General features: G+C 49.9%; 2 protein-coding genes and 1 pseudogene across 7 annotated transcripts; 2 read left to right on the top strand and 1 right to left on the bottom strand.

Annotated features, from left to right (window-relative positions):
• Positions 1–11,187: 11,187 nt before the first annotated feature.
• Positions 11,188–16,789, top strand: Ybx2 (Y-box binding protein 2). 6 transcript variants are annotated; one of them, XM_076936475.1, is made up of 10 exons: positions 11,208–11,520; positions 12,154–12,217; positions 13,521–13,554; positions 13,984–14,046; positions 14,424–14,513; positions 15,096–15,380; positions 15,539–15,642; positions 15,793–15,970; positions 16,236–16,320; positions 16,559–16,789. In XM_076936475.1, the coding sequence occupies exons 1-9, from the start codon at positions 11,247–11,249 to the stop codon at positions 16,284–16,286; spliced, it is 1,143 nt and encodes a 380-aa protein (XP_076792590.1). In that variant the 5' UTR covers positions 11,208–11,246; the 3' UTR covers positions 16,287–16,320; positions 16,559–16,789. The 6 variants fall into 6 exon arrangements, with proteins under 6 accessions (XP_034362493.1, XP_076792590.1, XP_076792589.1 ...); XM_076936474.1 differs by having other exon boundaries at positions 11,209–11,520; positions 16,410–16,789; XM_034506602.2 differs by lacking the exon at positions 13,984–14,046 and having other exon boundaries at positions 11,188–11,520; positions 16,410–16,789.
• Positions 16,790–16,984: 195 nt separating this feature from the next.
• On the bottom strand, positions 16,985–23,121 carry Slc2a4 (solute carrier family 2 member 4). The gene is made up of 12 exons (XM_076936473.1): positions 23,082–23,121; positions 22,822–22,884; positions 21,410–21,526; positions 21,140–21,312; positions 20,927–21,051; positions 20,700–20,815; positions 20,425–20,587; positions 20,131–20,318; positions 19,880–19,984; positions 19,672–19,773; positions 18,945–19,148; positions 16,985–18,522 (listed from the first exon to the last, which is right to left on the bottom strand). Exons 2-12 carry the CDS (start codon positions 22,852–22,854, stop codon positions 18,319–18,321), a joined length of 1,530 nt encoding a protein of 509 aa, XP_076792588.1. The 5' UTR covers positions 22,855–22,884; positions 23,082–23,121; the 3' UTR covers positions 16,985–18,318.
• Positions 23,122–25,362: 2,241 nt separating this feature from the next.
• Positions 25,363–25,843, top strand: LOC117711949 (cofilin-1 pseudogene; annotated as a pseudogene).
• The last annotated feature ends 1,590 nt before the right edge of the window (positions 25,844–27,433 follow it).

The raw sequence follows: 27,433 nt of genomic DNA, 5'->3' as shown, positions 1-27,433 counted from the left end.
TCTGCACTGGGAAGAAGAGGCAGGTGGCTCCCTGTGAATTCAAAGCCAGCTTGCTCTACACAAAGTTTTAGAACAACCAGAGTTACATAGTGAGAAACTGTCTCATGAAAGGAAGAGATAGCCGGGCGGTGGTGGCGCACGCCTTTAATCCCAGCACTTGGGAGGCAGAGGCAGGTGGATTTCTGAGTTTGAGGCCAGCCTGGTCTACAGAGTGAGTTCTAGGACAGCCCGTGCTACACAGAGAAACCCTGTCTTGAAAAACCAAAATAAAAAAAAAAAAAAAGGAACATGGTATTGGTGACTTGGCACAAAGTCTGGTTTTGATACCGTAAATGAAAATGAGTTGCAGATCATAAAATCTTTTCAACAGCTGGCACTGACTTATTCCAAAATGTCAGCAATTGTTGCCATGGTCAACATCAATACTTATGAAGACTTCTTTGAATTGGTGTTAAGTCTTTGTCCCTTAGGAGACTCACAGGCATGATGATGAGCTGTGAGACCATTCTCTTTTTTTTTAAGCTGGTTACATTTTTGATGATTCCTTTTAATTTTTTTATGTGCATTGGTGTTTTGCCTACATATATGTCTGTGTGAAGGTGTCAGATCCACTGGAACTGGAGTTACAGTTAGTCATGAACTGCCATGTGTGTGCTGGGAATTGAACCAGGGTCCTCTGGAAGAAGAGCAGCCAGTGCTCTTAACCACAGAGCCATCTCCAGCCCCCCATTATCCATTTCTTTAAAAGCATGACCCCAGGCAGTTCGGAGGCTAAGATGGATTTATTTTTTCCCAGTCTGCTTTTATACCATTTTAATTACATGCAAATAGTAAATAAACACAAATAGTCAAGGAACAAGCAAGGCAATAAACAAAGTCCTGCAATCATTGTTTCTAGGGGCTTATCAGGATGACCAAGATACCTGAGCCTACTTCCCTGTCCTATCCCAAAGTCAAATTCTTCCGTGGAGCCTACTTCTTTGTTCTAGCGCCAAAGTCAGATTCCTGGCCAAATGTCAAATTCCTGCCAAATTTCTAGAAGCGGCCCCAAAAGCTCTCCACACCCAAGGTCTATCCAGAAGAAGCCCTGGACACAGCCTTGCCTGCCAGGAATGTATATGTTGGTCCACAATCCTTTCTCAGTCCAGCTCAGACAGACGTCAGCTCTGCTACCACAGAGGGAGTGCGATGAGCTCCAGGGTCTTTCAGCTCCATCTTCTGTCATCAGCATCACTAGTGACGACCTCAGCACCACATTGGTAGCATTTCTTGCCTTTCCCGAATGCGTTATCAGAACCACAGCCCCAAACTGAAGAGTAGTCAAGGTTATTAAGATGTGGCAATCAAAGAAAAACTCCAGAATGGCTTCAGAGGGGAGGTAAGACGGCTTAGCAGGTTGAGTCCTTACAGCTAGAACTAGTGACCTAAGTTCCATCCCCGGGACACGAAAATGGCCCTCTGATCTCCAGGTGTGCACTCACACACACATAAACATATGCAAATAAACAAAATGTAGATAATAAAAATAATTGTTAAGTGGTTCCAGAATGAGGTAATCAAAAAGTAAATAAGATTGGAGAACTTCATTTGTCCTGAAAGCAGTACAGTCTGGCTGGCTGGCTGGCTGGCGAGAGTGAGTGGGGCCAGGGAGTGATGGCTTAAGGCTTCACTATGTTTGGAATTATTTTCAAATAAAAAGTGAAAATTTAAAATAAGGAAAAGTAGAGCTCTAAAAAGAGGACTAAGTTATCTGCAAAAGAGCTACTTAAACTCATGAATTTGCCAAGGTCACTGCATACAAGGTTGTTACATAAAAGTAATTGTATTTCTATGTTACAGTAAGAAGGAATTGAAATTTCATGTTTAAGGGTCTTACAATGGTGTCTGTGATATTATATCACCCGTGAAGGGGGAGGTTTTGATGCTAAGGTCCTGTTTCCCATTGGTTCTTGATCTGTCAGTAAAGAAAGCCAGGGGCCAATTGCTGGGCAAAAGGTACAGGTGGGACTTCTAGGTCCCAGGAGAAAAAGGCTGACTCAAGGAAGGAAGAGGAGTTTCTGACATGCTTTGGAGGAAGAAGCAGCCATTGAGGTCTTGGGAGGAGCTGGGGCCTGTGGCCACTGCTACAGGCGGGTGATCATGGGTATTTGGCAGGGGTAAGGTAGGACTAGCCACTGAAGTTTAGGACAGGTGGGAGGAGGGGAGATAAAAATATTACTAAGGGCATGCTTTTTCCCAGTGGGAGATAGTAATGTCCAGCAATTGTGTCCTAAAGCAAGTTGAAAAGGGACAAACTCTGTGTGTGTGTGTGTGTGTGTGTGTGTGTGTGTGTGTGTGTGTGTGTGTTTTATCCCAAGATTCAAGGGAAGTTAGGAGGGGATGGTAGCATGGTTACCTCCCGGAGCAAAAGCTGATAGCATAAAACTACATGCAACACACTCGTATGTGTGTGTGTGTGTGTTTCTTTTCTGTTCCCTACCATGTAAATGTTTTTTTTACTATAAATGGATTTAGTAAATCAATATAGCAGCTATATTTCTTTATCCTAGCTAGTTCCCAATAATGACACAGAGAGACCAAGATATATTTCCAAGCTTCCCCTCAATATCTAGGCAGTCAAATAATCTATCTAAACCCTCTAAGCTAATCTGGCTACCTACCAGCCAACATCCCAATAACACTTGCAATTAAGCCTTGCATTCTCCAGCTGATCTCCTTCCTCCTCCTTTTCTTCCTCCTCCCCATTCTCCATTTTTTTAAACATTTTTTACACATGAAGTTTTTCTTTTATTTTGTGTATGAGTACTCCATCTGCATGTAAAGGCCAGAAGAGGGCGTCAGATCCCAGTACTGTTGTATGGTTGCTGGGAATTGAACTCAGGACCTCTGAAAGAGCAGACAGTGCTCTTACCTGCTTAGCCATCTCTCCAGCCCTACACATGACTTTTTTTTTTTTTTTTTGATGTTCTACGTAATAATACTTTATTAAACTAAGTTTGAGATTGCTTCATCTTTTTTGTTGTTTGTTTTGATGTTTGTTTGTTTGTTTGTTTGTTTTTCAAGACAGGGTTTCTCTGAGTAGCCCTGGCTGTCCTGGAACTCACTCTGTAGACTCGGCTGACCTCAAACTCAGAGATCCACTGTTTCTGCTTCCAGGGTGCAGGGATCAAAGGCATTCGCCATGACCACCCAGCTTCTTCTATTAATTTTATAAGTCTCTCTTTTATCTACCATCCCTGAGCCTGATAAGTAACTATATTAGATATGGCTGACAATGGACAAAGAAAATCCAAAGATTTTCTTTTATTTTAATCTTTTTACTGCTCTGTATAAATTTCCTGATTTAGTTGTGAGATGTGTGTATGGTATGTGGTGTGTGTGTGTGTGTTTGTGGTGAGTGAGTGGTGTGTGTGTGATGTATATGTGGTGTATTGTATTTATCTGTGGTGTGTGTATATGATGTGTGTGTGTGTGGTGTGCATGTGTAGTATGTAGATGCATTTTAGTATATGTGTTTGGTGAATTTGTGTATATGTGGCATGTTTGTGTATGAGAGGGAGACCGAGGGGTGGGGGAAGGGAGACAGAGTGAGAGTGCATGTGGGTACAGGTGTCTTCTGAGGTCAGAGGCATTGGAACTGAGGTCAGAGGCATAGGTGGTGGGATTGCAGGCTCCTCTGCAAGAGTGGTGTGTGCTCTTAAGTCCTGAGCTTTCTCTCTTGTTCCTTAGCCGTGTCTTCCAACAGCATTAAAGAAGCCATCAGTGGGCTGGAGAGATGGCTCAGTGGTTAAGAACACTGGCTGCTCTTCCAGAGGTCCTGAGTTCAATTCCCAGCAACCACATGGTGGCTCACAACCATCTTTGTAATGGGATCAGATGCCCTCTTCTGGTGTGTCTGAAGACAGCAACAGTGTACTCATACACATAAACTAAATAAATCTTTAAAACATTTTTTTAAAAAAAGTTAAAGTCATTTGTTCAGTGACATTCCATCCATCATCAGTACCATTAATAAGATGGCAACTTCAGCTGGATTTGCAGCAGCACTGCCGTGGCCTGTCATCACAGCATGAAAATTCAAATTAGTGGCTCAGTTCTCCAAACTTTTTTCTATAGATTTTTCCACTTTCTTCAATTTTCCTACCTATAGTCTGGTGACAATCTAATTTTTAGAAATATTCAATATTTTTCAGGGAATATATATCTGCTATGAGCTCCATATATTGCTTAATAAGCTTGCCATCAGTAAACAGTTTAGGTGTTGCTATTAAATATGTTGCTACTATGTTGCTACATAACTAGGTTGTGTAACAGAATCAGTCTGGGTAGTAACTTTGTTTGTTTGTTTGTTTAATACAAGGTTTCTCTTTGTAGCCCTGGCTGTTCTGGAGCTTGCTCTATAGATCAGGCTGGCCTCAAACTCAGCGATCCACCTGCCTCTGCCTCCCTAGTGCTGGAATTAAAGTATGGGTCACCACTGCTGCCCTGTAAGTCTACAATTTTGTGCTTGGATGCATTCACATCTATCCTGGATCATATGAGACCAACAGGCCCAAGGATTGGATGCTCTTGATATGAGGTCTCAGTGGTAGAAAGCTTGCTTAGCGAGCCTAAGGCCCTAGGCTCACTCACCCCTAGTGCCATAAGGAAACAAAATGTGAACTTGAAAATATCAACTGATAGTGAGACAGTTATGACATCAGAATGGAGTAGTGATAACTACTGCACTGAAAATAAACTGGGGTGATTCTTCAGGGGGCAAGAAAGCCAAGAAGGCATAGATGGTGCTGTCTCACAAAGGAGTGACTTCTGTGGTATGAACCAGGCAGGAGCAGGGAGGATGGGGGAAGTAGTAGATGGGTGTGAGATGGAGGGAGAAGCAGGATCTAGAGATAGTGAGACTCATGTGAGATCGAAGGTAATTCCAAGACAGAGACAGAAGTCTCTCATCAAATCAGTGGTGGCCTCGAGCAAGGCAGGGGGCCCTAGAGCTTTCCAGCTGTCAGCTTAGGAGGATGTCTGAGCTGAAAGAGATAAAATTCAGATCCTAATCAAGTTCCATGTGATGGTGTGGATGGAAGTAGAGGTGGTCTATGCACAAATACACAGAATAAAATCTTAAAAAAAAAAAACTCAGCTAGAGCTGGTTTGCATTACTATAATCTAAACTCTTGGGAGGAGTAAGGAGGCTGGCAGTGGTGGCGCATGCCTTTAATCCCAGCACTTGGGAGGCAGAGACAGGCAGATTTCTAAGTTTGAGGCCAGCCTGGTCTACAGAGTGAGTTCCAGGACACCCAGGGCTACACAGAGAAACCCTGTCTCAAAAAACAACAACAACAACAACAACAAAAGGAGTAAGGAGAATCAGGAGTCCAAAGCCACCAAGTCTGGGCTATACGAGACCCTGTGTCAAAAACAAAACCAGAGCTGCAGAGATGGTTCAGTGGTCAAAATAATTAGCTACTCTTCCAAAGGGCCCAGATTCAATTTCCAGCACCCACAAGGTGACTCACAAGAATTAGGTTACAAGGTATCCAACATCTTCTGGCTTCCCCTGACATTAAACACATGGTACACAAATATGCAGGCAAAGCACCTATACACACAAAAGCAAATAAAATAAATCTAAAAACAACAGCAACAAAACAAAAAGAGGGCCGAAGCGACAGCTCAGTGGTTATTTGCCACGAAGCCTGTATTCTAGCCCCAGAACTTACACAGTTTAAGCTGCTGCAAGCTTGTCCTCTTATGTTTCGATCACTGTGACACCCACATGGAGAGAGAGAGAGAGAGAGAGAGAGAGAGAGAGAGAGAGAAATAGAGACACAGAGAGAGACAGAGAGAGAGAGATAAAATATGTGTTAAAAAAAAAAAAAAAAAAACAAGAACAAAAAGGGACTGAAGAGATGCCTCAGAGGTTATGAGCACTGGCTGCTCTTCCAGAGGACCTGGGTTCTATTCCCAGTGGTGGCTCATAATCATCTGCAACTCCAGTTCTGACCTGATATTCTCTTCAGGACTCAGAAAGCAACAGATACAATGTGGTGCACAGACATATATGCAGGCAAAACAGTCATGTGCACAAAATTAGAAAAAAATGCAATTAATGAAACAAACAAAAACAACAAAAATTAGGAACCCAAAGCAATCAGCCAGACAAAAACTGCAGCTGTGCGTGTCTCTCAGCGGTAATGTCTTGTTGAACATATATGAAGCCCTGAGTTGATCTCTAACACTGAAAAAAAAAAAAAAAAAAAAAAAAGAGGAAGAGGAGATAATTTTCACAGTAGCCTCTTTCCATGATGCCTGCAGGCACCAGATAACCTAGAACATCCAAACCACCTAATTCACCAAGGGGCACAGTGAGTGCTCAAAACACTGTAATTCTCTGATATTATGAATGAGTTGATTTGTAAAAGCTGTGGAGAACAGGCTTAGAACCATCTGGGCCCTTCAATTCTCCCTGCTCTTGGGAGCAGAACCCAGTACCTCTAACAGACACTAAGCCTGCCTTGGTTTTGGCCTTCTAGGATGGTGTGGAATAAATTTCTATTATGTTACTAGTTAGAAAGAGAAATATGAGACAGAAGTTCTAAGAAAGACGTGGTTAAGTAAGGGTATCAGACTTACCAGATGGGAGGAAGTGGAGGTGGGTGGAGAAAGGGGAAGGCCTTGGCAGAGTGCTAGTGCTCCCAGTTCTAGGGGAAGGCAGCTAAAAAGTGAGAGGGAGGGAGGGAGGGTAAGAGGAAATGACAGAGGTGAAGGTATGTCCCACTCTAGCAGCCAAGACAGGAGAAGGCAGCCATTGGAAGGAAGGAAAGAGAGCCTGGCAGGGTGGGTGAAGCATGCCTTTAATTCCATGATTTGGGAGTCAGGGGCAGAAGGATCTCCACCAGATAAAGACTAGCCTGACTAGATACTGAGTCCCAGGCCAAGAAGAGCTACACAGCAAGATGCCATCTTAACCGGTCCCCTCCCACCAGGGAAGAGGACATGAGAGGGAAAACCGTTTAGGCTATAAAAAGCAAGTCAGAAAGGAAAGTTGCTGGAAGTTTGTGCTTGAGGGAATGGAGGTGACACCAACTTTTTAATCATTGAAATATTTAAAATAAATGCCACCCATCCTCACCTTTGTTTTACTAAGCCTTTGCATCCAGGGGAGATTATTCTAAAAGTAAGACTCCAAGGAATAGCCAGGAGTGGTGTTTGTGGTCACATACTAGGAATTCAGTGAAAGAGAGAAGAAGCGAACCCCAACTTAGCTGTGCTCAGAAGACTAAGAGAGGACTGTGCTCGGGGTCTGCTGGAGATGGGAAAGACTCTGGATGAAAGACACAGGTTTGGGAGCTATCAGAAAGTGGGCACCTAGAGCCTGGGCGCTGCTCATCAGGTCAGAGCACTTAGTGCAAAGCATTACCACCTGAGGCTTTCCCACAAGACCACATGGTGGAAGGAAAGAGCTGACTCCCGAAAGTTGTCCTCTGATCTCTACATGTACTCTGGCATGTGTTCCTCCAATAAGTGAGTGTAATTTAGGGGGAAAAAATTACAGTGAGGGCACGGTAGAGTGCATGCCTTAAATCTTAGCACTTGGGAGGCAGAGGCAGGTGGATCTCTGTGTGTTCAAAGCCAGCCTGGTTTATAAAATTAGTCCAGGGTAGCCAGGGCTCTGTTACACAGAGAAATCCTGACTTGAGAGACCAAGAATAAAATAAAATTGCATTTTGCCTACATGTATGCAAGTGAATTACATGCTTGCAGGGCCTGAGCACACCAACAGAGGGTGACAGATCCCCAGGAACCTGAGCTAGATAGTTATGGGCCAATATGTGGATGCTGCAAACCAAATCCATGTTTTGTTTTGTTTTTTCCCAAGAGCAGCAAGCACTCTCAAACACTACGCCATCTCTCCAGCCCCTAATAAATGTGATGGGGGGGGGGGCAGGGTCTTTCTATATAACCCTGGTTTTCCTAGAACTCATTATGTATACCAGCCTGGCCTCAAACTCACAGAGGTTCATTTGCTTGTACCTTCTGAATGCTGGGATTGAAGGTGTGTACTACTAAGCCTAGCTAATAAATAAAAAGTTTAATAAATGAAAAAGAAAGTGATCAGCAAATCAGAGACTAAATAAGACAACAGACAAGAGACAGGAGAATACAGCTAACACTGATTCTGAAAGATCTGAGATCGGCAGAGAGCAAGCTGACCAGGCAGGCAGAGAAGGTTGTGGAAGGGGTGAATGGTGAGGAAGCCTAGGCAGTTACTCAGTAGACTGAGGTAGGAAGGTCAAAAGGTCAAGTTCTACCTAAGTTTCAGAAAGGGTTTAAGGCCAACTTGAGCAGCTTAATGAGATCCTGTCTCCAGAAGGAAAAAAAAAATGTAAAAACTGTGCAAGAAAGTTGGGAGGTATAGCTCGGTGGGGCAGTCGGCCAGGATCCCCAAAAAGAAAAGACAGAAACAAAAATAGTCATCCTCAAAATATCTTATGTGGAAAAAAGAAAAAAAAAAAGCCTCTTCTTCATAGTAGTACGTAATCTTTACTCTCAACACTTAAGAAGCAGAGGCAGGTGATTCAAGGCTAGCCCAGTCTCCAGGATGAGATCTTATCTCGAAACAACCAAACTGAGAACCAATTAAACAGTTTGAGAGGCTGGGTTATATATAGCTCAATGGTAGAGTGTTTGTCTAACATGTACAAGCCCCCCAGCACCACAACTCATTTTTATTTTATTAAAAATAGTTTTAGAAGCTGGTCAGTGGTGGTGCATGCCTTAAATCCCAGCACTTGGGAGGCAGAGGCAGGCAGATCTCTGAGTTCAAGGTCAGCTTGGTCTACTTATCGAGTTCTAGGACAGCAAACGCTATATTGAGAAACCCTCTCTGACACGCACGAAAAAAATACAAAAATGTTTTAAGATTTATTTTTTTAATGGGTGTTTCCCCTGCATGTATCTTTGTGTGGTTCCCAAGGAGGTGGTAAAAAGCCTGCATGAGCTCTCTTGGAACAGGAGTTATATAGATGGTTGAGAGCCACTGTATGTGCTGGGAAATGAACCCAGATCCTCTGCGAGAGCAGCTGGTGCCAACTCTTTAGCTGCCAAAACTCGGGACTCTCTGGATGATAGGTAGCTTAACGTTCTACCAACTGAGCTATATCCCTGGTCTTTGCCAGTTTCTTAATCTTAATACAAAAAGGGCTCACCTCTGCTTGTGGACTTCCTCTCATTCTCGAACTCATTTTTCGGCCCACACCTGAACTCCTCCGTACCTTTGACACCTTTCCATTCTTCTGTTGCAGCAGTGAGATATCTTGATTGCCTTCCTCAACTGGGATCTCTCTCTTTTCGAGGTTAGGGTTAGTTAGAGGCTTTAGCGGTGTAAGGAAGTGGTTGTTTCTATGTACCTACTGCCTCCCTGGCGATTTGGTTCTTTTATTGTCTCTTCTCTTTTTTCCGTTCACTATGCCTGATGCCCTAAATAAAAATCGCAATCCTCAGCTCTGAAAAGACCAGAGGGGTGCGTGGTCAAGTTTGCTGTTGGAATTATGACCAGGTAGACTCCAGGAGCGGCCAGCAGAGGGCGCGCTGGGACAGGGAGCGAAATCATACCCGGGCCGTCAGCGTCCGCCAGAGCGCACTTGGGGAGCGCGGAGCAGTGCTACTCCCAGGGGGTGCTATACCAGATAAAAATGAACTCTGTATAGTGTCGCCCATGTCCTCTCATGTGGAGGCGGCGGCCCTCGGAAAGAGTGGCTTAGAGCCGTCTGCATATTGGCAACCAACACTTACTCTGATCGGTAGTGCTTTGTTCCAGATGCCAAGATTACTACAAAAGTCTTACTGCTGTGGTGTTTACTGCCTAATGGGTGTTCAGAACATTAAAGGAAATAAAAGGTCAAAATAATTTTTTTTTAAGTCACAATAAGATAGGATAGTTGATACTTAAAGAGACACAACCTCCCCACCCCGGAGACGCAAAGATAGCAAGTTTTAAGCTAACTGCATGTACAAGGCCGGTGAGCCAGGGGTCCTGCGATCCTGAACCTAAGAAAATCTGAAAGTACTCGGTGGGAGACACCAGAACTGTGGCAAGAAGATCAGGAGGCCAGGTTACCCAGAGGAGGCTTAAAAGAGACTTTCCTGGAGCAAAAATAACGTCTTTTGGTTTGCTTGTTTTTAACACATGAGCTCTGCATGGCCTCAAACTAGTGAATCTTCCTGCCTTGGCTTTCAGAGTGCTGGAAATATAGGTGCTATCTACCATACACAACCTAAAGAAGGCATCTTAGGGTGTTGGCTACATGTATGGATATTTTATTAAAACTAAAAAAAGAGCTGCGCTTTGTTCTAGATCTGTAAACTTTGCTTTGTTTCTTCTCATCTCTTGAGACATTGTCTCTCACTGTAGCCCAAACTGTCCTGGAACTCACTGTATGACCCAAGCTGACTTCGAACCCAGCAAGTCTGCACTGGGGAGGCGAAAGCATGAGGACCAGGAGCTCGAGGCTAGGCTGTGCTACAGAGACCTTTTTTAAAAACCCTAAAAACATAAAAACGAGGGGCTTCTGCTTGTGATAGCCACTGTGCCTGCCCTGGAGTCTGCGTGGACGTTCTGTGCGGGGAAAGCACCCAGGACGGTAGGGGGTGGAGGGTAGAGTCCGGGCACCGACCGTCTGAAGAGTGGAGGCCAGCGGGCCCCCCTCGCTGCAGAACCGCGGCTGCTGGCCGCTACCCCCACCCGGGTCGCCAGGGGCAACCTCGGAGGCTCGCCCCGGCCCCGCCTTGCGCGCAGAAGCCAGGTGGCCGTTGAGGCGCCACCAGCCGGTTTGATTTCCCGCGGCCGGTGGAAAGGGGCGGAGGGGGGAGGGGAAATGAGTCGCTAGCCAATGGGCTGGGCCGGGCGCATCACGTGACGGCGGGAGGCGGGGCCCAGGTGTACTTACGGAGTTGCGGGAGGGGGCCGCAGCTTTAGAACGGAGTCCAGGAGGCGGGGCTGGCGTGCGGGCCTGGGGGGCTGCGCGGCTACGATTGGCCGACGGCCGGGAGGGGGGACCTGAGCGCGCCGCTTCAGGCGACTGCGATTGGCCTCGGCTCAGGGCCCGCGGCAGGCGTGCGGGCGAGGCTCGGGGCACGAGGACCGAGCGGGGTGGCCGGTCCGCGAGCCAGGGGGAGGGGCCGGGGTGGTGGTGGTGGCAGCGGCGGAGGAGGCGGTGGCGGCGGGGGCCGGTACTGGACCCGGCGGGATGAGCGAGGCGGAGGCGGCAGTGGTGGCGACAGCGGCCCCCGCGGCGACGGTGCCCGCGACGGCGGCAGGGGTGGTAGCGGTGGTGGTACCGGTGCCCGCGGGAGAGCCGCAGAAAGCAGGCGGCGGGGCGGGCGGCGGGGGCGGAGCCGCCTCTGGCCCCGCTGCTGGGACCCCCTCAGCGCCCGGCCCTCGCACCCCTGGCAACCAGGCGACGGCGGCCTCGGGGACTCCCGCGCCCCCGGCCCGGAGTCAGGCGGACAAGCCGGTGCTGGGTGAGGGGGGGCCACGCGCTAGGGCGGCTCTGAGGGTCGGCGGGCTGGGGGAGGGGCAGCAGGGTTTGGAAAGCCGAAGGTAGGCCTGGCCCAAAGGACTAACTGGTCCGGGAGCTGCCGAACAAACTATTAGTGGATTCCGCTGGAGGGAAACCTTGCCGCACCTTCAGGAGCCGGAGGGCGGGGCAGGCAGGTTCAGCTAAGGCTTTGGGTAGGAAAATAAAACCCCAGGGTCTGGCCACACTTCTGATTGCGGGCTACTTGGTGTAGTTGACTCCTGTTCTTGTTAGGTAAACCTTGGGAAGCAGGTGAATGGGAACCCTTACATTTAGGAGGGCTAGAACGGCTGTTGAGTTTTGACCTTGAGGGTGGACCAGGTGAGTACCGGGTTCTAGGTGAAAGACCTGAGCTTCCTAGGATGTGAGGCACGTGGGTTTGAGAGCCTGAAACCCCTGTGTGAGTTTTTCCACTTAGAACTAGGGTAAGAGTACTTTGACATTTCCAGTGATATCTGGTTGACTCACAGCTTACTAGGGAGGCAGGTTAGATTTTTAGCTTAGTTTTCTCTCAAAACTCAGCCCAACTCCGTCTCTTCCCCCATCTTACTATCCCCACTGCATCTCTGCCTGGCAGCAATCCAAGTCCTGGGCACTGTCAAATGGTTCAACGTCCGGAATGGTTACGGATTCATCAACAGGTATCCGAGGAACCCAGGGAGGGGGAGGAACGGGTGTCTTTTCCGAACTGACCTGTGGGATTGGACACCTTATTTCATCTCTACCCCTGCTGAGGCACATGGTTGTGATATCCAGCTGAGGCTGGTTGAAAGGGTTTAGCCACAGCACAAATGTATGCTTACTGGCAAGAAGAAGCTTGCACCCACATCTTCAAGGGCAGCAGAGGATTAATGATCCAGGAACTTGGCAAACCTGACCCTGACCTTCCCAGCTCCTCTGTCTCACCTTCTGGAGTTGCTGCATTATTTTTAGCATGCTGTGTGCCTTTAGGGTAGAATGTTCAGGGCTCCTGGTTGGAGTCCTCACTGACTTCCTGGTTAAGGGCAACACTCCTGGCACCTTCACAACTTCTGTCCCTTAAAGAGCTGTGGCTCATTTGAACCACCCACCACCCATCCCCAAACGGTAGGACTGAACTGGTGCTTTTCTTCAGTTGCAGCCCCACCTCTTCCAAGCTCTGGGAGAGACTGTGGCAGATTCTGACCTAGTAGAGCCGGGTCCCCCCTATTCTGGCCTTCCCCAACTCAGGCACCCTGCCCAGCCAAGCCCTCCTGGGAACCTCAGTTCCCTCTTCACAGGCTGACCTTTGTGCAGACCCAAATACTTTAAAACTAGGACATGTGATTTGGGGAAGGCAGCTTCCTGCAAGGAATCCTGTCTCCTGGCCTGGAGTCATAGGCAAAGGTGGTAAAGGACTGAGAGAATATCCTTTCACCCTTGTTCAGTCCACAAGCTGCAAAGCTTGTGGTTCTCCAGGCTGAGGGAGGCTAGGGCTTTGTGGCTGTTTGGAGACTGCTCCTAATGTCGTGTTCTCTTCTCGCAGTTGTATACCCCTGGCTCTGGCCCTGCTCTCTCCCTCCTTGAGCGTAGAAGGAAGGAGCCTGTGGAATTTTCCAACCCCAACAGGGGCGAAGGGAGAAGGGAATATTGGCCAGGGACAACAGGTTGCCTGGCTGCAACAGGTTCTGAGGTGCCTCTGAGGTAGAAGGTGAAGCTGTCCTGGCTCCTTCAAGGTGCCTTTGCCGCCACCTACCTTTCTCTTAGGAAGTTCCAAGTCTCTCACTGTGGATTTGCAGTGTGCTTCTCTTTGTACCAGCATCTGGGGCCCTGGCGGCTTGCTCTTGCTCCCAGGGTCCCATCATACCCCCAGGAACTGGAACAGTGGAGAGGCTGGGCCTGTCTTGGGAATGGGCACCTAGGGAGGCCTCAGTGGAACTGAGTGCCTTACCCATCACTCCCTTAACAACCCATCCTGTTCTGCAGGAATGACACCAAGGAGGATGTCTTTGTTCACCAGGTAAGAGCTAGGTTGGCTTTCTGAGGGGAGGCACCTGTCCTGTCTTTGGAAGCCTTTGCCATAACCCCTAGCTGCACACAATATATTTCTCTGGCTCTTCACAACAGCCTGCCCATAGTTGGCCTCCCATGCCTCAGGTGCCTGTATGAACCACCATTAGCCCAACTTTCATTGAGTTGCTAAAAAGCTGTCTGAGGTCTGTTGCCCTCAGGGCATGGCATGCTCACCACCTCCTGGGACCTGTTAACACCACTGGAAGGAATCAGGCAGTTTTCTGAGGGAAAGGCCAGAGACACTTGGGTGCAGTGAGTCTCAGAGTGTGTTCTGTGGACCAGCAGCAGCATCACCTGAATTCTCAGGCCCCGCCCCAAGCCGCTGAATTAATGAGCCAGGGCTGGGGCCGGGCACTCTGTTTTAACCTGCTCCCAGGTGATTCTGATGCTGGCTATTCTGAGAACCACTGCTGTGGTGGAAGTGCTCAGTGGGACCGAGGTAAGAAGCACAGTGCGTTTGCCCACCTCACGACTCCAGACGGTTCCGCCTTTGCTTTGCTCTTGCGTTCCTACTGCCTCCATGTTTTGAAGTCCTTGAAGGGTACAGGGGAAGGGGAGGACATCTTGGGAATAGTGGCTCCTTCAGACCTCTAGCTCATGACTTCCCCACTAATCTATTCCTCTCTTGTGGCACTGTGGAGCTGTGCTCCAGGCCCTCCCCCTCCCCCACTACTTTGACCACTTTCTTGCTCTGCCCTCCATCCCTAGACTCCAATAAAATGTCACCAAGAATGGAGTTGGGTGGAGGCTGAAGCTGGTTCAAGGGATCCTGGCTTTGCTGCCCTCACCTTTCTCATGACTTTTCCCCCCAACCAGACAGCTATTAAAAGAAACAACCCCAGGAAGTTTCTGCGAAGTGTTGGAGATGGGGAGACTGTGGAGTTTGATGTCGTGGAAGGAGAGAAGGTTTGGGAGCTGCTGTGGGGTGGAGTTGGCCAGGACTGTGGGAGGGTGGCCTGGAGGTCAGCCAAAGCTTTGGCCCTCCTGGGACCAGCTCTGCCACTGGCTGTGGTAGAAATGGGGCTTGTACTCTCTCACCTGGATGTTGTCGAACGCTAGAGCTGCCCTAGGACATGTCCTAAGGAACCCATCCCTGTCACCAGCCAGTAACATGTGGGTTTCTTCTCTTTAGTTCACCAAGCACTTCCATGTCTGTTTTCTACACGGGACCCCAGCCCTAACAGGACCCTCAGTCAGTCCTCTGGAATGAAGGAGGGACAGTGGCTCTCTCTATCTCATCCTGTCCTGTCTTTACACTCTGGGGGGAATGTGGCAGTTATTTCTAAGGACAAGTTGTTTCTTCTCAGATGGGTACAAACTCCTTCTGCTGCCCCTCGGGGGAGGGGAGAAAGGAGGAGTGGTTTTGAGGAGTAATAGGGTAGAGGACTTGGGCCTGAAGAAGGGGAAAACCAGTGATCTGGCAGGTTTGTAAGTGCTGTGTGTTTGTTGTCAGGGAAAATTCTGATTGCTCCCTCTCTGCCTCCCCAGGGTGCAGAAGCTGCTAATGTAACTGGGCCTGGGGGGGTGCCAGTGAAGGGCAGCCGCTATGCCCCCAATCGACGTAGGTTCCGTAGATTCATTCCTCGGCCTCGCCCGGCTGCCCCACCACCCATGGTGGCAGAGGCTCCCTCAGGTGGGACAGAACCTGGCAGTGAAGGGGAGCGGGCAGAGGACTCAGGGCAGCGACCTAGACGCCGCCGCCCACCACCCTTCTTCTATCGAAGGCGGTTTGTGCGAGGCCCTCGGCCCCCTAACCAGCAACAGCCCATAGAGGTAAGACAAGAGTTGCAGCCAGGGAGCTAGTTCTCCACATTATGGAAAGAAGTTGGGAAGTTGTGAGTTCGTTCCTCACAGGAAGTAGAACTAAGATCCAGGAAGCACCAAGCACACTGGGAGCTCCCCAGCCCACCTAGGCCTTTGTATATTCCCAGGGCTCCGATGGGGTAGAACCCAAGGAGACAGCTCCATTGGAGGGGGACCAGCAGCAGGGAGATGAACGGGTACCCCCACCCAGATTCCGGCCCAGGTACCGAAGGTGAGACTGCTTCATCTTCCCCTTCAGGGTCCAGTGTTGGGCCTGTGTGAAATGACAAAAGTTCTAGAGATTGCAACAGATGGGGACAAAACGGAATCCTGGGAAGGGAGTCTGCTGCCCAGTTCCTTGATCCTGTTTTTCTTTGCTTAGGCCTTTCCGCCCCAGGCCACCCCAACAGCCTACCACAGAAGGTGGGGATGGAGAGACCAAGCCCAGCCAAGGCCCCACTGATGGCTCCCGGCCTGAGCCCCAGCGTCCACGAAACCGTCCCTACTTCCAGCGGCGTCGGCAGCAGCCCCCTGGCCCCCGGCAGCCTATAGCCGCAGAGGTGAGGGTCTTGGCGTGAGAAAGATGAGTTGTACTTTTTGTCCTTTTGACACCTCTGCTTTCCTTGTCCCCATCCTGCTGGCCACCCCTGGCAGGCATCCTTCCCAGGAACCCCCTGCACAGGCAAGCAAGCCCAGGCTGCCTTTGCATGCCCCATCCCCAGCTTTGGGGTGGGAATTGGGGAAGGGACAGGAAGTGAAAAGTTAGGAAAAGGTTGACATAGGAGGTTGTAAACAAGTAAGTGTTAATTCACTAATGCTCTTCAGACCTCAGCACCTATCAACAGTGGGGACCCCCCCACCACCATACTGGAGTGATTCCAACTCAGAGGACACCCAGAGCTACCATCTGGTGAGTGCTGCTTCTCAGGGAAGGTGACCAAAAAGACCAGGGATTGGATTCTGCTAAGTGACCCTTTATGATTGGTCTCTCTCTCGTAGGTATCTGCCAGTTTCCAACTGACTCTACCCAGCATCCCCTCCCCCCTTTCCCATAATTCATGACATCAAAACATCGGCTTTTCCCTTGAGACTCAGGAGGGCCAAAGCAACAGCCTTTGGCTTTTTTCTCTTTTTTCCCTCTCCCCTAGCACGGGCTGAAGGAAGGGATCCATCCTAGTTGTTCAGAGGCATCACCTCCCTCCCCTACGTCAGGCTGAGAAGGAACCAGCCAGCTCACACCTCCTCCTGATTGTTTTTCTTCCCCACCCATTTATTTTTTGTTTCCCTTCGACCTTCCCCCCAACACCTCTGAAGCCATTTTATGAACTGTCATGTGCCACCTGAGCCTCCAGTAAAAACAAAAGCAGGCTTTCTTGTTGTCCTGGTCTCTGGCTCCTCTGTTTGAAGATGAAGACTCACCCACCGGTGGGGCTGAGACCCAACAGTGGGCAGGAAGTGCTAGTGCTTCTCTGCTCCAGGATCCCTAGGTAGCTAGTTGTGAGAACCCTTGTCACCAAAAGTAACTGGATCCATAACTGAGAGTGAGGTCTCGGCAGTGCCTGGGCATTTGTGAATATAGTTTACAAACCATTTACTGTATATTTAAGCAGTAGGTAAAAATCAAAGTAGAAGGCCAGATGTGCCAGCACTCAGGAAGCTGAGACAGGAGGATTTCTAATTCTAAGTCATTCTGGGCCACATACTGTCTCAAGAAAACAGATTGTTTTAAAAAGTGGGACATTTGGGTTCAGGCCTGTAAGGCAATGCCTCTCTGGAAGGCTGAGGCAAGAGGTTTGCTACAAGTTCAAGGCCAGCCTGGGTTGTGTAGTGAGACAGGAGTTTTTGAAGGAGGGAAAGGGAAGTGGATGTGAATAAGTGACAGAATCTAGAGGAGTCTGAGCCCTGAGCCCAGGTAGCACACCCTCCAGTTCCTCCACAACAGGACACTCATCCTCATACAGTGACATTATGGATGGGACCCTGAGCCCAGGTAGCACACCCTCCAGTTACTCCACAACAGGACACTCATCCTCATACAGTGACATTATGGATGGGACCCTGAGCCCAGGTAGCACACCCTCCAGTTCCTCCACAACAGGACACTCATCCTCAGTGACGTTATGGATGGGTCTCTATGTACACATTTAATACAGCAGCCCCTGGGATTCTGCTCCTTTCCCGTTCTTCAAAACATACAAAAATACCAAAGGCTCCCTCCCAACCAGTGTTTATGGGCAGCCTTTCAAATCCCCTCCTGCCCTCAGTTGGTCAGAAGCTTTCAGGTTTAGCGCATTTCCTGGAGGGGAACAAGAAAGTGTTGGTGCCCACACTTGGCAGCCCTGGGAACAGGCTAGGGCCCCACATGGAGACTGATGCACTCTACCGTCCTTGCCCTGTCAGGTATGTGCTGTTGTGTTCCTTTCCCCTGGAGGGTGGAGCCTGCAGGGAGGCAAGACTAAATTTTGGGAGGTTGTATCCTTTGCCCTGGAGGGGTCAAGACAACCCCCTTCACCCAGAGTCTATGTGGCAAGAGTTCAGTGAGTGCCAGCCTGTGGGAGAAGAGCACTCACTCACACACCCCTGCTGTTCATCCCACTGAATTCCAGGTGGCCCCGCCCTCCTGCAGACACCCCACCCCCCCCTCCTTAAAGGGAAGGGAAGTATTCTAGAGTTGAGTCTGGATGGGGGCAGGAGGAAGGCAGGACGGGAGAAAAGCCCATCTAGGTGGCCACAGCCACAACACAAATAATCCAAAAGAATCACACGAGGGGAGTGAGGGGCACGCAACCCCTCCCTTCAGCTTCCCAGTTCCTTCATCCTGGAGGTAACTGGGAAGAGAAGGCTAAAGTGCTGCAGAGGAAAGGAGGGAGTCTGGGTGGAGAGGGCGGCTCTCCCACCACTTTGCCCCTCAGTCATTCTCATCTGGCCCTAAGTATTCAAGTTCTGTACTGGGTTTCACCTCCTGCTCTAAGAGGGAAGGTGTCCGTCGGAAGGCTGCTGAGATCTGGTCAAACGTCCGGCCTCTGGTTTCAGGCACTTTTAGGAAGGTGAAGATGAAGAAGCCAAGCAGGAGGGCAGCAAATAGAAGGAAGACGTAGGGACCCATAGCATCCTGGGACAGTTGGAGAAAGAAATGTTGACGGGGTGGGAAGCCAGAGCCAAAGACTAAGGGAACTAGGGTATGTGAAGAACAGGTGTTGTTCCCTTAAGAGGCAGTGGTGACGGCCAGAGGTGAAAGCTGACATTGAAACTCCCGAGAAGTGTACACCTGGGGCAGATTCCTAAACCATTTATAGCACTAATAGAAAGTTTACGTTATACTACTGGTTTATTTTTTCAAAGACATCTAAGCTGCTGAACCACCTACTTCCACCCATCTATTTCTGCCTGACTTTCCTTTGATTCTGGTGAAGTGGCTCTGCCAGACTTATCTTGCAGGGTTGGGAGTCTGACCAGATATCGAGAGAACTAGGGGTGCTTTGCCTCCCCTCTGGCTACTAGTGTGGGAAACTGGGCAAAGGGCAAGGAACCTACCGCAACATACTGGAAACCCATGCCAACGATGAAGTTACAGGTCCAGTTGGAGAAACCAGCTACAGCCATGGCTGCTGGGCGGGGTCCCTGGCTGAAGAGCTCAGCCACAATGAACCAGGGGATGGGGCCGGGGCCAATCTCAAAGAAGGCCACAAAGCCAAATATGGCCACGATGGAGACATAGCTCATGGCTGGAACCCGTTCCTAGAGACCAGGAAGGAAGTGCAGAAAATGTGGTTCTGGCCTCTCTAAACCTCCCCTTGCCTTTGGCCCAGAATCTTTTCCAGGGCTTATTGGGTAGAGGCTGCCATTCTAGGCTAAAGCAGGCCTGAAACCTCCTCTGTTCACTGTCCTTTTAGACAGGGTGTCACATGTTGCTCAGGCTGGCCTTGAACTTTCAAGTCTTCACCTCAGCCTCCCAAGTGTTGAGCTGCCCTGGAGCATTTCTGAGTGCTGCCATTTTGTTGGCTACCTCAGGAGGTTTCAGGGTAGAATATTCTAGTTTCTTAATCCGCTGGCTCTCGAAAGCTGTGCTTTTGGGAATTATTCGTTGCTCCTGAGGTTTCATAGGAACTATTCTATTATGCTAGGCCCCAGTGTGGCCAGGGTACCTCAGAAACATAGACCATAGACTACAGCACCATGGTCCTGGCCCAGTCAGCCACAGAGCCTCTTGGGGTTATCCCCATGGGTAAGACTGCTGTGTTCTCAAAACATGAGTTCTCACCAGCAGCAGCAGAGCCACAGTCATCAAGATGGCACAGCCACACATGCCTGCCAGGCCCAGCAGATGGAGTGTCCGTCGCCCAGCTCGTTCTACTAAGAGCACCTGTGGGGAGAGGGAGGGACAGTGGTCAGTTGGCAACAAACAAGAGTAGGGCCCCAGGGCACCCAGGGCTACGACACCAGTGGTGTGTCCACAGGCAAGCAGTTACCGAGACCAACGTGAAGACCGTGTTGACCACACCAGCTCCTATGGTGGCGTAGGCTGGCTGTCCCACCCCAGCTGACTCAAAGATGCTTGTTGAATAGTAGAAAACCTAGAAGTGAGGGAGCAGGAGAGGCTAATGATGTCTGCTCCTCTATTCCAACTGCACCAAACTGGACTGTGCCTGAATGCTAATGGAGAAGGTGGTTTGTTCCCTTCTCTGCTTCCCCAAACTGGGGCCTGGGTCTCCATACATACAGCATTGATGCCCGAGAGCTGCTGGCTCAGCTGCAGCACCACTGCAATGATCAGAGGTTGCCGGTGGGTGCGGCTGCCCAGGAGCTGGAGCAAGGACATCGGACGCTCTCTCTCCAACTTCCGTTTCTCATCCTTCAGCTCTGCCAGTGCGTCAGACACATCAGCCCAGCCTGTCAGGCGCTTTAGACCTGGGGGCGGGGAATGTCAGGCTTTATGGAACCTGAGAGGAGGCCCCGTTACTAGCAAGATGGGGTGAAGGTATGGGCCTGGGCTAGATACAAGGTGAGGGCTCACTCTTTCGGGCAGGCCCCTCCAGGTTCCGGATGATGTAGAGGTATCTAGGACTCTCAGGACAGAAGGGTAACAGAACCAGCTGCAGGACAGCAGGGAGCACTGTGAGAGCCAGAAGCAGTGGCCACAGGGTAGCTGTGCCCAGCATAGACTCCAAGCCCAACACCTGTAGGAAACGACAGGAAAGAGGAAAAGTGACTTTGATCTCCTTCCTGCCCAAATATGGATGTCCACTCCAACTCCTACTTCTAGCTCCCCACAAGGCGAGGTCTGTTTACCTGGGCAACCAGGATGCCGGTGACGATGGCCAATTGGTTGAGTGTTCCCAAGGCACCCCGAAGATGAGTGGGGGCAATTTCTCCCACATACATGGGCACCAACCCCGATGTTAGCCCTGGGCAGAAAGAAGAAGAGAGCTGAGGATAGTTGCATATTCCCATATAGAAGCCCATCCATGATTAAGGAGAGCAGAGGCACAGAGTAGAGCCATAGCACCTGTGGGTACCTGAGTAGGCGCCAATGAGGAACCGTCCGAGAATGAGTATCTCGTAGGAGGCTGCGGCGTTGGCTAGGCCCATGAGGGCGCCCCCCAGCACGGCCAGGACATTGTTGGCCAACATAGCCCTTTTCCTGGTAGGCACACAGAGAGGAGGGCTGGTCACCACACCCATGCGGCCCTCCCTCCTACTCCTCCCCATTCTGCCCTCCAGTTCCGTACCTTCCCAACCACTGAGAAATTATGCCAACGAGAAAGGACGAAACCATGCCGCCCACAGAGAAGATGGCCACGGAGAGAGCCCAGAGTGTAGTGAGGGTGCCTTGTGGGATGGAGTCCGGTCCCCCAGGACCCTGCCTACCCAGCCACGTGGAATTGTAGCTTTGTTCAATCACCTGGGGGATGGGGAGGAGCAACATGGCAGTGACTCTAGAGACCTTTCTCTTTCCCCAGCCTGACATATTCCCACCCTGACAGCTGCAGGTCACTCACTTTCTGTGGGGCGTTGATGACCCCAATGTTATAGCCAAATTGAAGGGAGCCAAGCACAGCTGAGAACACAGCCAGGACCAGCGTCCCAGTCACCCGCTGCCGAGGGGGTTCCCCATCCTGGACAGGACAGACAGAAACAAAGGAAGACACGTAGAATCATGTTTGACTTCCTTCAGGGGCCCAGGCCCAGCTGGAGCATGAAGATGCTGGGCTCCATCCAACATACTGGGTGAAAGAAAGTGGGCCATATTAGGAATTGTACAAAGATCTCACTGTAAACATAACTCCACAGGAACCTGGGTATGTAGGAAAAAAACCCTGATGTCTGCGTCTATACTACAGGCAAAAGTCTGGGGATCTGGACCTCAAAATTCCATTGTGACCTTGAGATAGACTCAGTCTTGTGTGACCTTGAGTAAGTCACTTCCCCACTCTAAACTGAACCTGGATTTCCTCTCCTGCCAGGTGATATTACCTCCCTCGGCTACCTGTCAGTCTGTGAAAACTTGCAAAAAGCCAAATCAACTATAACAGTCTCCCAGAGAGTGCCTGCTTTTATAAACTAATAAGTGTAGTGTAACATCGTCGGCTCTAGCCCTCATCTCTTCCTTCTGGAAGTTCTCTCAGCTTGCTCCAGCAGGCCCTCAACAGGCCCAAGAGATGCTACTTCAGAAAGGGCATCTGGGTCATTGCTTTGGGGTAGCTTTTTAAGTCTAGGCCTAACCTCCCCTCAGCTCCTAAACTGGGACCAAGTACTCGGGGATGTGACCGGGGATTTTAGCAGGGAGAGAGAGCCATGCTCAAGGGAAGAGGAGGGATTGTGAGTGGTGTTAGGGGCAGTGGCAGTGGTGGCTGCTGCTGGCGGCACAGTCTGTCTCCAAGCAGAAACCTGAGCTGGGGGGTGGGGTGGGGGCTGACACTCCCCTCTGCCCCTCCACCCACAGCAAGGCCAAGAGAAAGTTCAGCCTCCTGGAGGACTGCCAGGAGTGGGGGTGGGGCCCCTCCAAGTGTTCGGGTCCTAGAAGCACTGTAAATCTGAACAGCTCCGGGAAGGTGAGACTTGGGATCTGCCTTCCCAAATAGAGTCGTGACTCCGGATCTGCCTTCTCAAATAGAGTCGTGGGCAGTGTCACCCGATGCAGCGCACAGTAGGATAGGAGACAAGTTCTAGATTCCTGAGAATCCAGCCTCTCAGCCTGGGTACGTAAAGAGTCTCTCGGACCCACTCTGTCTCTTGGCGGGATTGGAATTTGACAGTCACGGGTTGTCTAGGCTGAATATAAATAGCCAGCCCCCCATCTCCAACCCCTGCGCCTGCGCAAGAACCGCCTCCTAGCTGACCCCAACCACAAACCCAGCCCAAGAAAAACTGGACCAGATTCCCCAATTCGTCCCCGAATGCTGAACCTTACTTCAGAGCCGATCTGCTGGAAACCCGACGGCATCTTGTTTTAAAAGAAGAGAAGACTCAGGCGCTGCAATAAGAAAAAAAAATGAATAGGGTATAGGGTCCCGGCCTGGAGAGCAGGAGATCCCGGCCTCCGGAGCGGTGTGCAAAGGGCGGGCCTGGTGGGACTCACTGCCACAACCCAAGGAACCGGAGAGCACCAAGGCTCTCCGGGATCTAAAGAGACCGGCTTGTAGGGGGAAAGATGCGGAAAGCTGAAGGCACCTCCTCACTCCCGCCCCGCCGTGGGCCACGCCCTTCACAACACCCATTGGTCAGGAGCCCGCACACCCCAAAAGGCCACGCCCCCACCCTAGCCCTAGTGCTGGCTGGGGAGACACGCCCCTAAGGTTCCCGCCTGCTTCTAAGTTTTCAAAGTAGGGTCCTTGGAACAAAAGGCTCTTCCCGCCATCCAAAATCCTGGACTTCGAAACTTCTTAAAGAGTTGAGTGGAGTTAGTCCCCCTGAGAGGTCGAAAAGGAGGGTATGAGCTAGGTGTACTTGCCAGGGTACGGAGTAACTCCAGCAGGGTGACACAGAGCCCGCGGGTGTGTGTGTGACAGAAACAATGCCCCGAAGTAACCCGGAGTAGCTATTTTTAGCTCTCACGTTAGGCTCCGCCAAATGTCAGGTCCCGGGTGTCCCAGTCTGTCCCAGGCGGGGGAGGGCAAGGGAGATGGAGCCTTAAAGGGTCCGCGACATGCTCCTAACAAGATGACCCAAGGGACCAGTAACTTCCGTTCCCAGTGTGTCTGGGGACCATGCCTAGTCGTCTTTTCTTTCCACGCGTCTCTCTCTGGGCGGTACGCTGCCTACTGGCCCATCCCCTCCACACATTCTCTACATTGGTTCCTGGAGGGGACCCAAGGGACAGGTGCTCACGCCGGCCACGCCGCCCTCCCTGAAGTCCCTGAGCTTCCAGGCATGTGCTGGCCGCATGGGCCACAAGCTTTCCAGAGTCAGCTCTTGTTTTGGGTCTCCAGCTGAGAGGGCACGACCTAAGCACGTCCAGGGAAAGAGCTGGCAGAGAATGTGGAGAGCGCTCAATTCAGAAAAAGCGCAAAAGAAGTGCAAGGCTTCTTGCGCCACCTAGAGGGAGAGCGAGGAACCTTCTTGTATTGAACCAGAGTAGCTACCTTCTGGGGTGGCTCTCTTCAATTAACACTTCCCGAGAGCTCATTAACCTGCAACCCAAGCCTCTCTGGAGTGCCAGACCCCATGAGTCTAGCTGCCCCCAGAATGGCACATATGACGAATATATACAATCATGGACCTCCTTCTAAGTTCCTTTTCCCAGCAAGCTAACCAGTCACCTTCATGGTGTCTTCTCAACGTTGGTGCTTTGACCTCTCTTGCACAATGGTTTTCTTCATTTGTACCACCACCACTTTAGTCCAGACTATCCTGACATGACTGCTTTTCCTGCTTCTCCTCTTCCCTGGAGAGGAGGGTGGAGGGGCAACAAAGGTGGCTCAGCAGTTAAAAGCACTGACTGCTCTTCCAGACTCAGATTTAATTCCCAGCACACACATGGAAGCTACAACCATCTTTAACTTCAGTTCCAGGAGATCCAACACCCTGTTCTGGTTTCCACTGGCCCCAGATACACATGTGGTACACAGACATATATACAGGCAAAATGCTTATTCACATAAAAATAATAAAATTAAATTAAAAATAAAAAGAGAGAAGAATGCCCAAGGGTGGGGAGTGACATCTTTAACCCCAGCACCAACTTGTCTACACAGTGAGCTCCAGGACAACCAGGGCTTCAACAAAACACCCAAGCCAAAACACAACAAAAACAGGAGGGTAGATTACAATTTTAAAACACATCATTTTTGTTTTGTTTTTGAGACAGTCTTGCTGTACCTGAAGCTGACTCAGAAGTCACTATATAGTACAGATTGGCCTCGAACTTGCTGTCCTATCCAGACTTCTGAGTGTTGGGACTTTAGATCTAAAGTTAATTCCTGCCTAAAGTCAATGTCTTTTTGTTGTCCTGTGGTCAGGTTCTCTTAGCCAAATACTCCCCTTAACTGTCTCCTTTCTTGCCTCTACCTCCTTCTCCTCTTCCTCTCCATCCTCTTCTTTCTTTCTCTCTTCCCTTTTTTATCCTTCCTGCCCCTCTTTCCCTCTTCCTCCTCCTCCTGGCCTAGAACTTACTATGTCAGCTAGTCTGGCCATGAACTTGTGATATTTTGGCTTCAGCCTTATGAGGCCTGGGATTTCACTTGGTGCCTTTGCCTGTCCCTGCAGTCTGGAACACCAGAGAAATCCTATTTATCCTCCAAAGCAAGGCTCTCAGGGCTGGAGAGATAGCTCACTGGTTAAAGACATTTGTTGCAGAGGACCCAGGTTATATTCCCAGCATCTACATGGTGGCTCACAACCAAGTGTAACTCCAGTTTCAGGTGATCTGACACCCTCTTCTGACCCCGGATCCTGGCAGCAGCTGCAGTGGCTCAGTTCTGTAGTGCTCTGTTTCCCTTTTGTTTCTGGAAACATGGCCTCTGGTGTGGTGGTCTTTGATGGTGTCATCAAGGTGTTCAATGACATGAAAATTTGCAAATCCTCAAGGCCAGCAGAAGTAAAGAAACATAAGAAGGCGGTGCTCTTCTGTCTGAATGAAAACAAGAACATCATCCCAGAGGAGGGCCAGGAGATCTTGGTAGCAGATGTGGGGCAGACTGAGGATAAGTCCTACTCCACTTTTGTCAGGATGCTACCAGACAAGGACTGCCTGCTGCTACACTCTCTTGGATGTAACCAAGGAGAGCAGGAGGAGGACCAACCTGCTGTTCATCTTCTAGGCACCTGAGAGTGCACTCCTTAAGAGCAAAATATTCTATGCCAGCTCCAAGGATGCCATCAAGAAAAAACATGAATTACAAGCTAACTACCACAAGGAGGTCAAGGGCCCCTGAACCCTGGCAGAAAAGTTAGGTGGCAGCACTGTCATCTTCCTGGAGGGAAAGCCTTTGTGAGCTGCCTCCAGCCCCCTGCCTGGAGCATCTAACAGCCTTGGACCTGCTTTTGGGTGTTGTAGGCCGCCCTTTTCCTGCCAGACCAGAGAGGTGGTGGGAGTGGGGTTGAGGGAGGGATCCCAGTGGTGGGGGTATGACAATCCCTTCACCCCAGTTGCCAAGTGCCCTCCCTCCCACCCCCTGCACGTTCTCTTCCCTCCATCCTTGAGGGTTCTGACCTTCCCAAGTTGCTTTTGATTTTCTGATTCCTCTTGGGTTGAAGCAGACCAAGTCCCGTCCCAAGCATCCAGTTTGGGGGCAACCTGTATGTTTTTAAATAACACCCCTACTCCTCATCCCTCCCCATCCCATGCTGCCACTTCTAACCACAATAGTGACTGCATGTTTGTCTGTTAAATTCTGTGTGGAAATGAAATGTGGAAATGACCGTCCCTGCGTCAGCTAGGTGACCTCCCCTTCCCTTGATCTTGGCCACTCACAGAAGGAGGACCAGTAAGGGACCTTCAATTATAAAGAAGGGGAAAAAATGACAGAAATAAAAGAAAGAAAACAATAAAAAGGCTGATTAACAAAATACAATTTAAGAAAAGCAAGACTTCTCCTTGGAGAAGACTTCTTGGCCTTTCTTGCAGACAGCAAATGTTCTCTGTTTCAGTCCATTCCTTGTCATTTCTTCTCTCTCTAATTCTATCTCAGGGGCAGATGGGCATCTTATTCACGCATCCGACTTAGAGCAGGGTATACTCACTATTTGTTGAGTGAATGAATGAGCATCTGCCGGCTGCTTATGGTGGACATTGTATATGGGGCAATAATCATTTATAACTAGAAAGTAAGTGAAGAGATTGATGAGAGGGAGGGGGACTGAGAGGGAAGGCAAAGAGACATGGGGATGCTGGGATACCATCAAAAGACAATGGCACGGAGGGAAGAACAAGGAAGGGCACTGAGAGGCAAAAGAGAACTGAAGGAGGGTGCAGGCTTGGCGGAGGTGAAAGTATTGTAGTAGATGGGTACGGGGCTGGATGCCAGCGCCCTAGGTCCCTCGTTTCTGTCCTGCCATGGTTTATTCTGCTCTCATCTGGAGGTTTGTCAGGTATCCTAGGTGGTTTTTATTTTATTTTAGTGTGTGTAGGTGGAGAGTGGAGATGAGAGGCAGGGAAGCTAGTGCCAGCAGAGACCAGAAGGGGGCGCCACATCCCCTAGAGCTGGAGTTACAAGCAGTTGTGGGTTGCTTGATGTGTGGGGACTGGGAAGTGAACTTGGGTCCTCTGGAAGAGCAGTAAGCGCTCTTAAGTGCTAAGCCACCTCTAGCTCTCCAAGCCTAGGTGTTTAAATGCATAGAAAGTGGAATCAGAAAGATAGTTTAAAGAATGCAGAGGCTGAGTATGATGGTACTCATTTTTAGTTCCAACACTGGGGATACAGAGGCATGTGGATTTCTAGGAGGCCAGCCTGGTCTACACATCCAGTTTCAAGCCAACAAAGGCTACACAGTGAGACTCTGTCGAAAAATAAAATAAAATAAAATAAAAGTCAGGTGGTCCATGTCACACACCTTAAATCCTAGCACTTCGAAAGCAGAGACAG

The sequence above is a fragment of the Arvicanthis niloticus genome, chromosome 6 (assembly GCF_011762505.2).
Source record: "Arvicanthis niloticus isolate mArvNil1 chromosome 6, mArvNil1.pat.X, whole genome shotgun sequence".
Lineage (NCBI taxonomy): Eukaryota > Metazoa > Chordata > Mammalia > Rodentia > Muridae > Arvicanthis > Arvicanthis niloticus.
The sequence above is the reverse complement of the archived record's forward strand: the minus strand, read 5'-3'. Positions and strand labels throughout refer to the sequence as shown.

Excerpts from the sequence above, each read along its gene's own strand:
- Ybx2 (XM_076936475.1), top strand. The coding sequence starts at position 11,247 with ATGAGCGAGGCGGAGGCGGCAGTGGTGGCGACAGCGGCCCCCGCGGCG. Across the intron at positions 11,521-12,153 it reads GGCGGACAAGCCGGTGCTGG|CAATCCAAGTCCTGGGCACT; the intron begins GTGAGGGGGGGC and ends TCTGCCTGGCAG. Across the intron at positions 13,555-13,983 it reads AGGATGTCTTTGTTCACCAG|GTGATTCTGATGCTGGCTAT; the intron begins GTAAGAGCTAGG and ends ACCTGCTCCCAG.
- Slc2a4 (XM_076936473.1), bottom strand. The coding sequence starts at position 22,854 with ATGCCGTCGGGTTTCCAGCAGATCGGCTCTGAA. Across the intron at positions 20,816-20,926 it reads CCTCATTGGCGCCTACTCAG|GGCTAACATCGGGGTTGGTG; the intron begins GTACCCACAGGT and ends CTTTCTGCCCAG. Across the intron at positions 19,149-19,671 it reads CTGTGGCTCTGCTGCTGCTG|GAACGGGTTCCAGCCATGAG; the intron begins GTGAGAACTCAT and ends CCTGGTCTCTAG.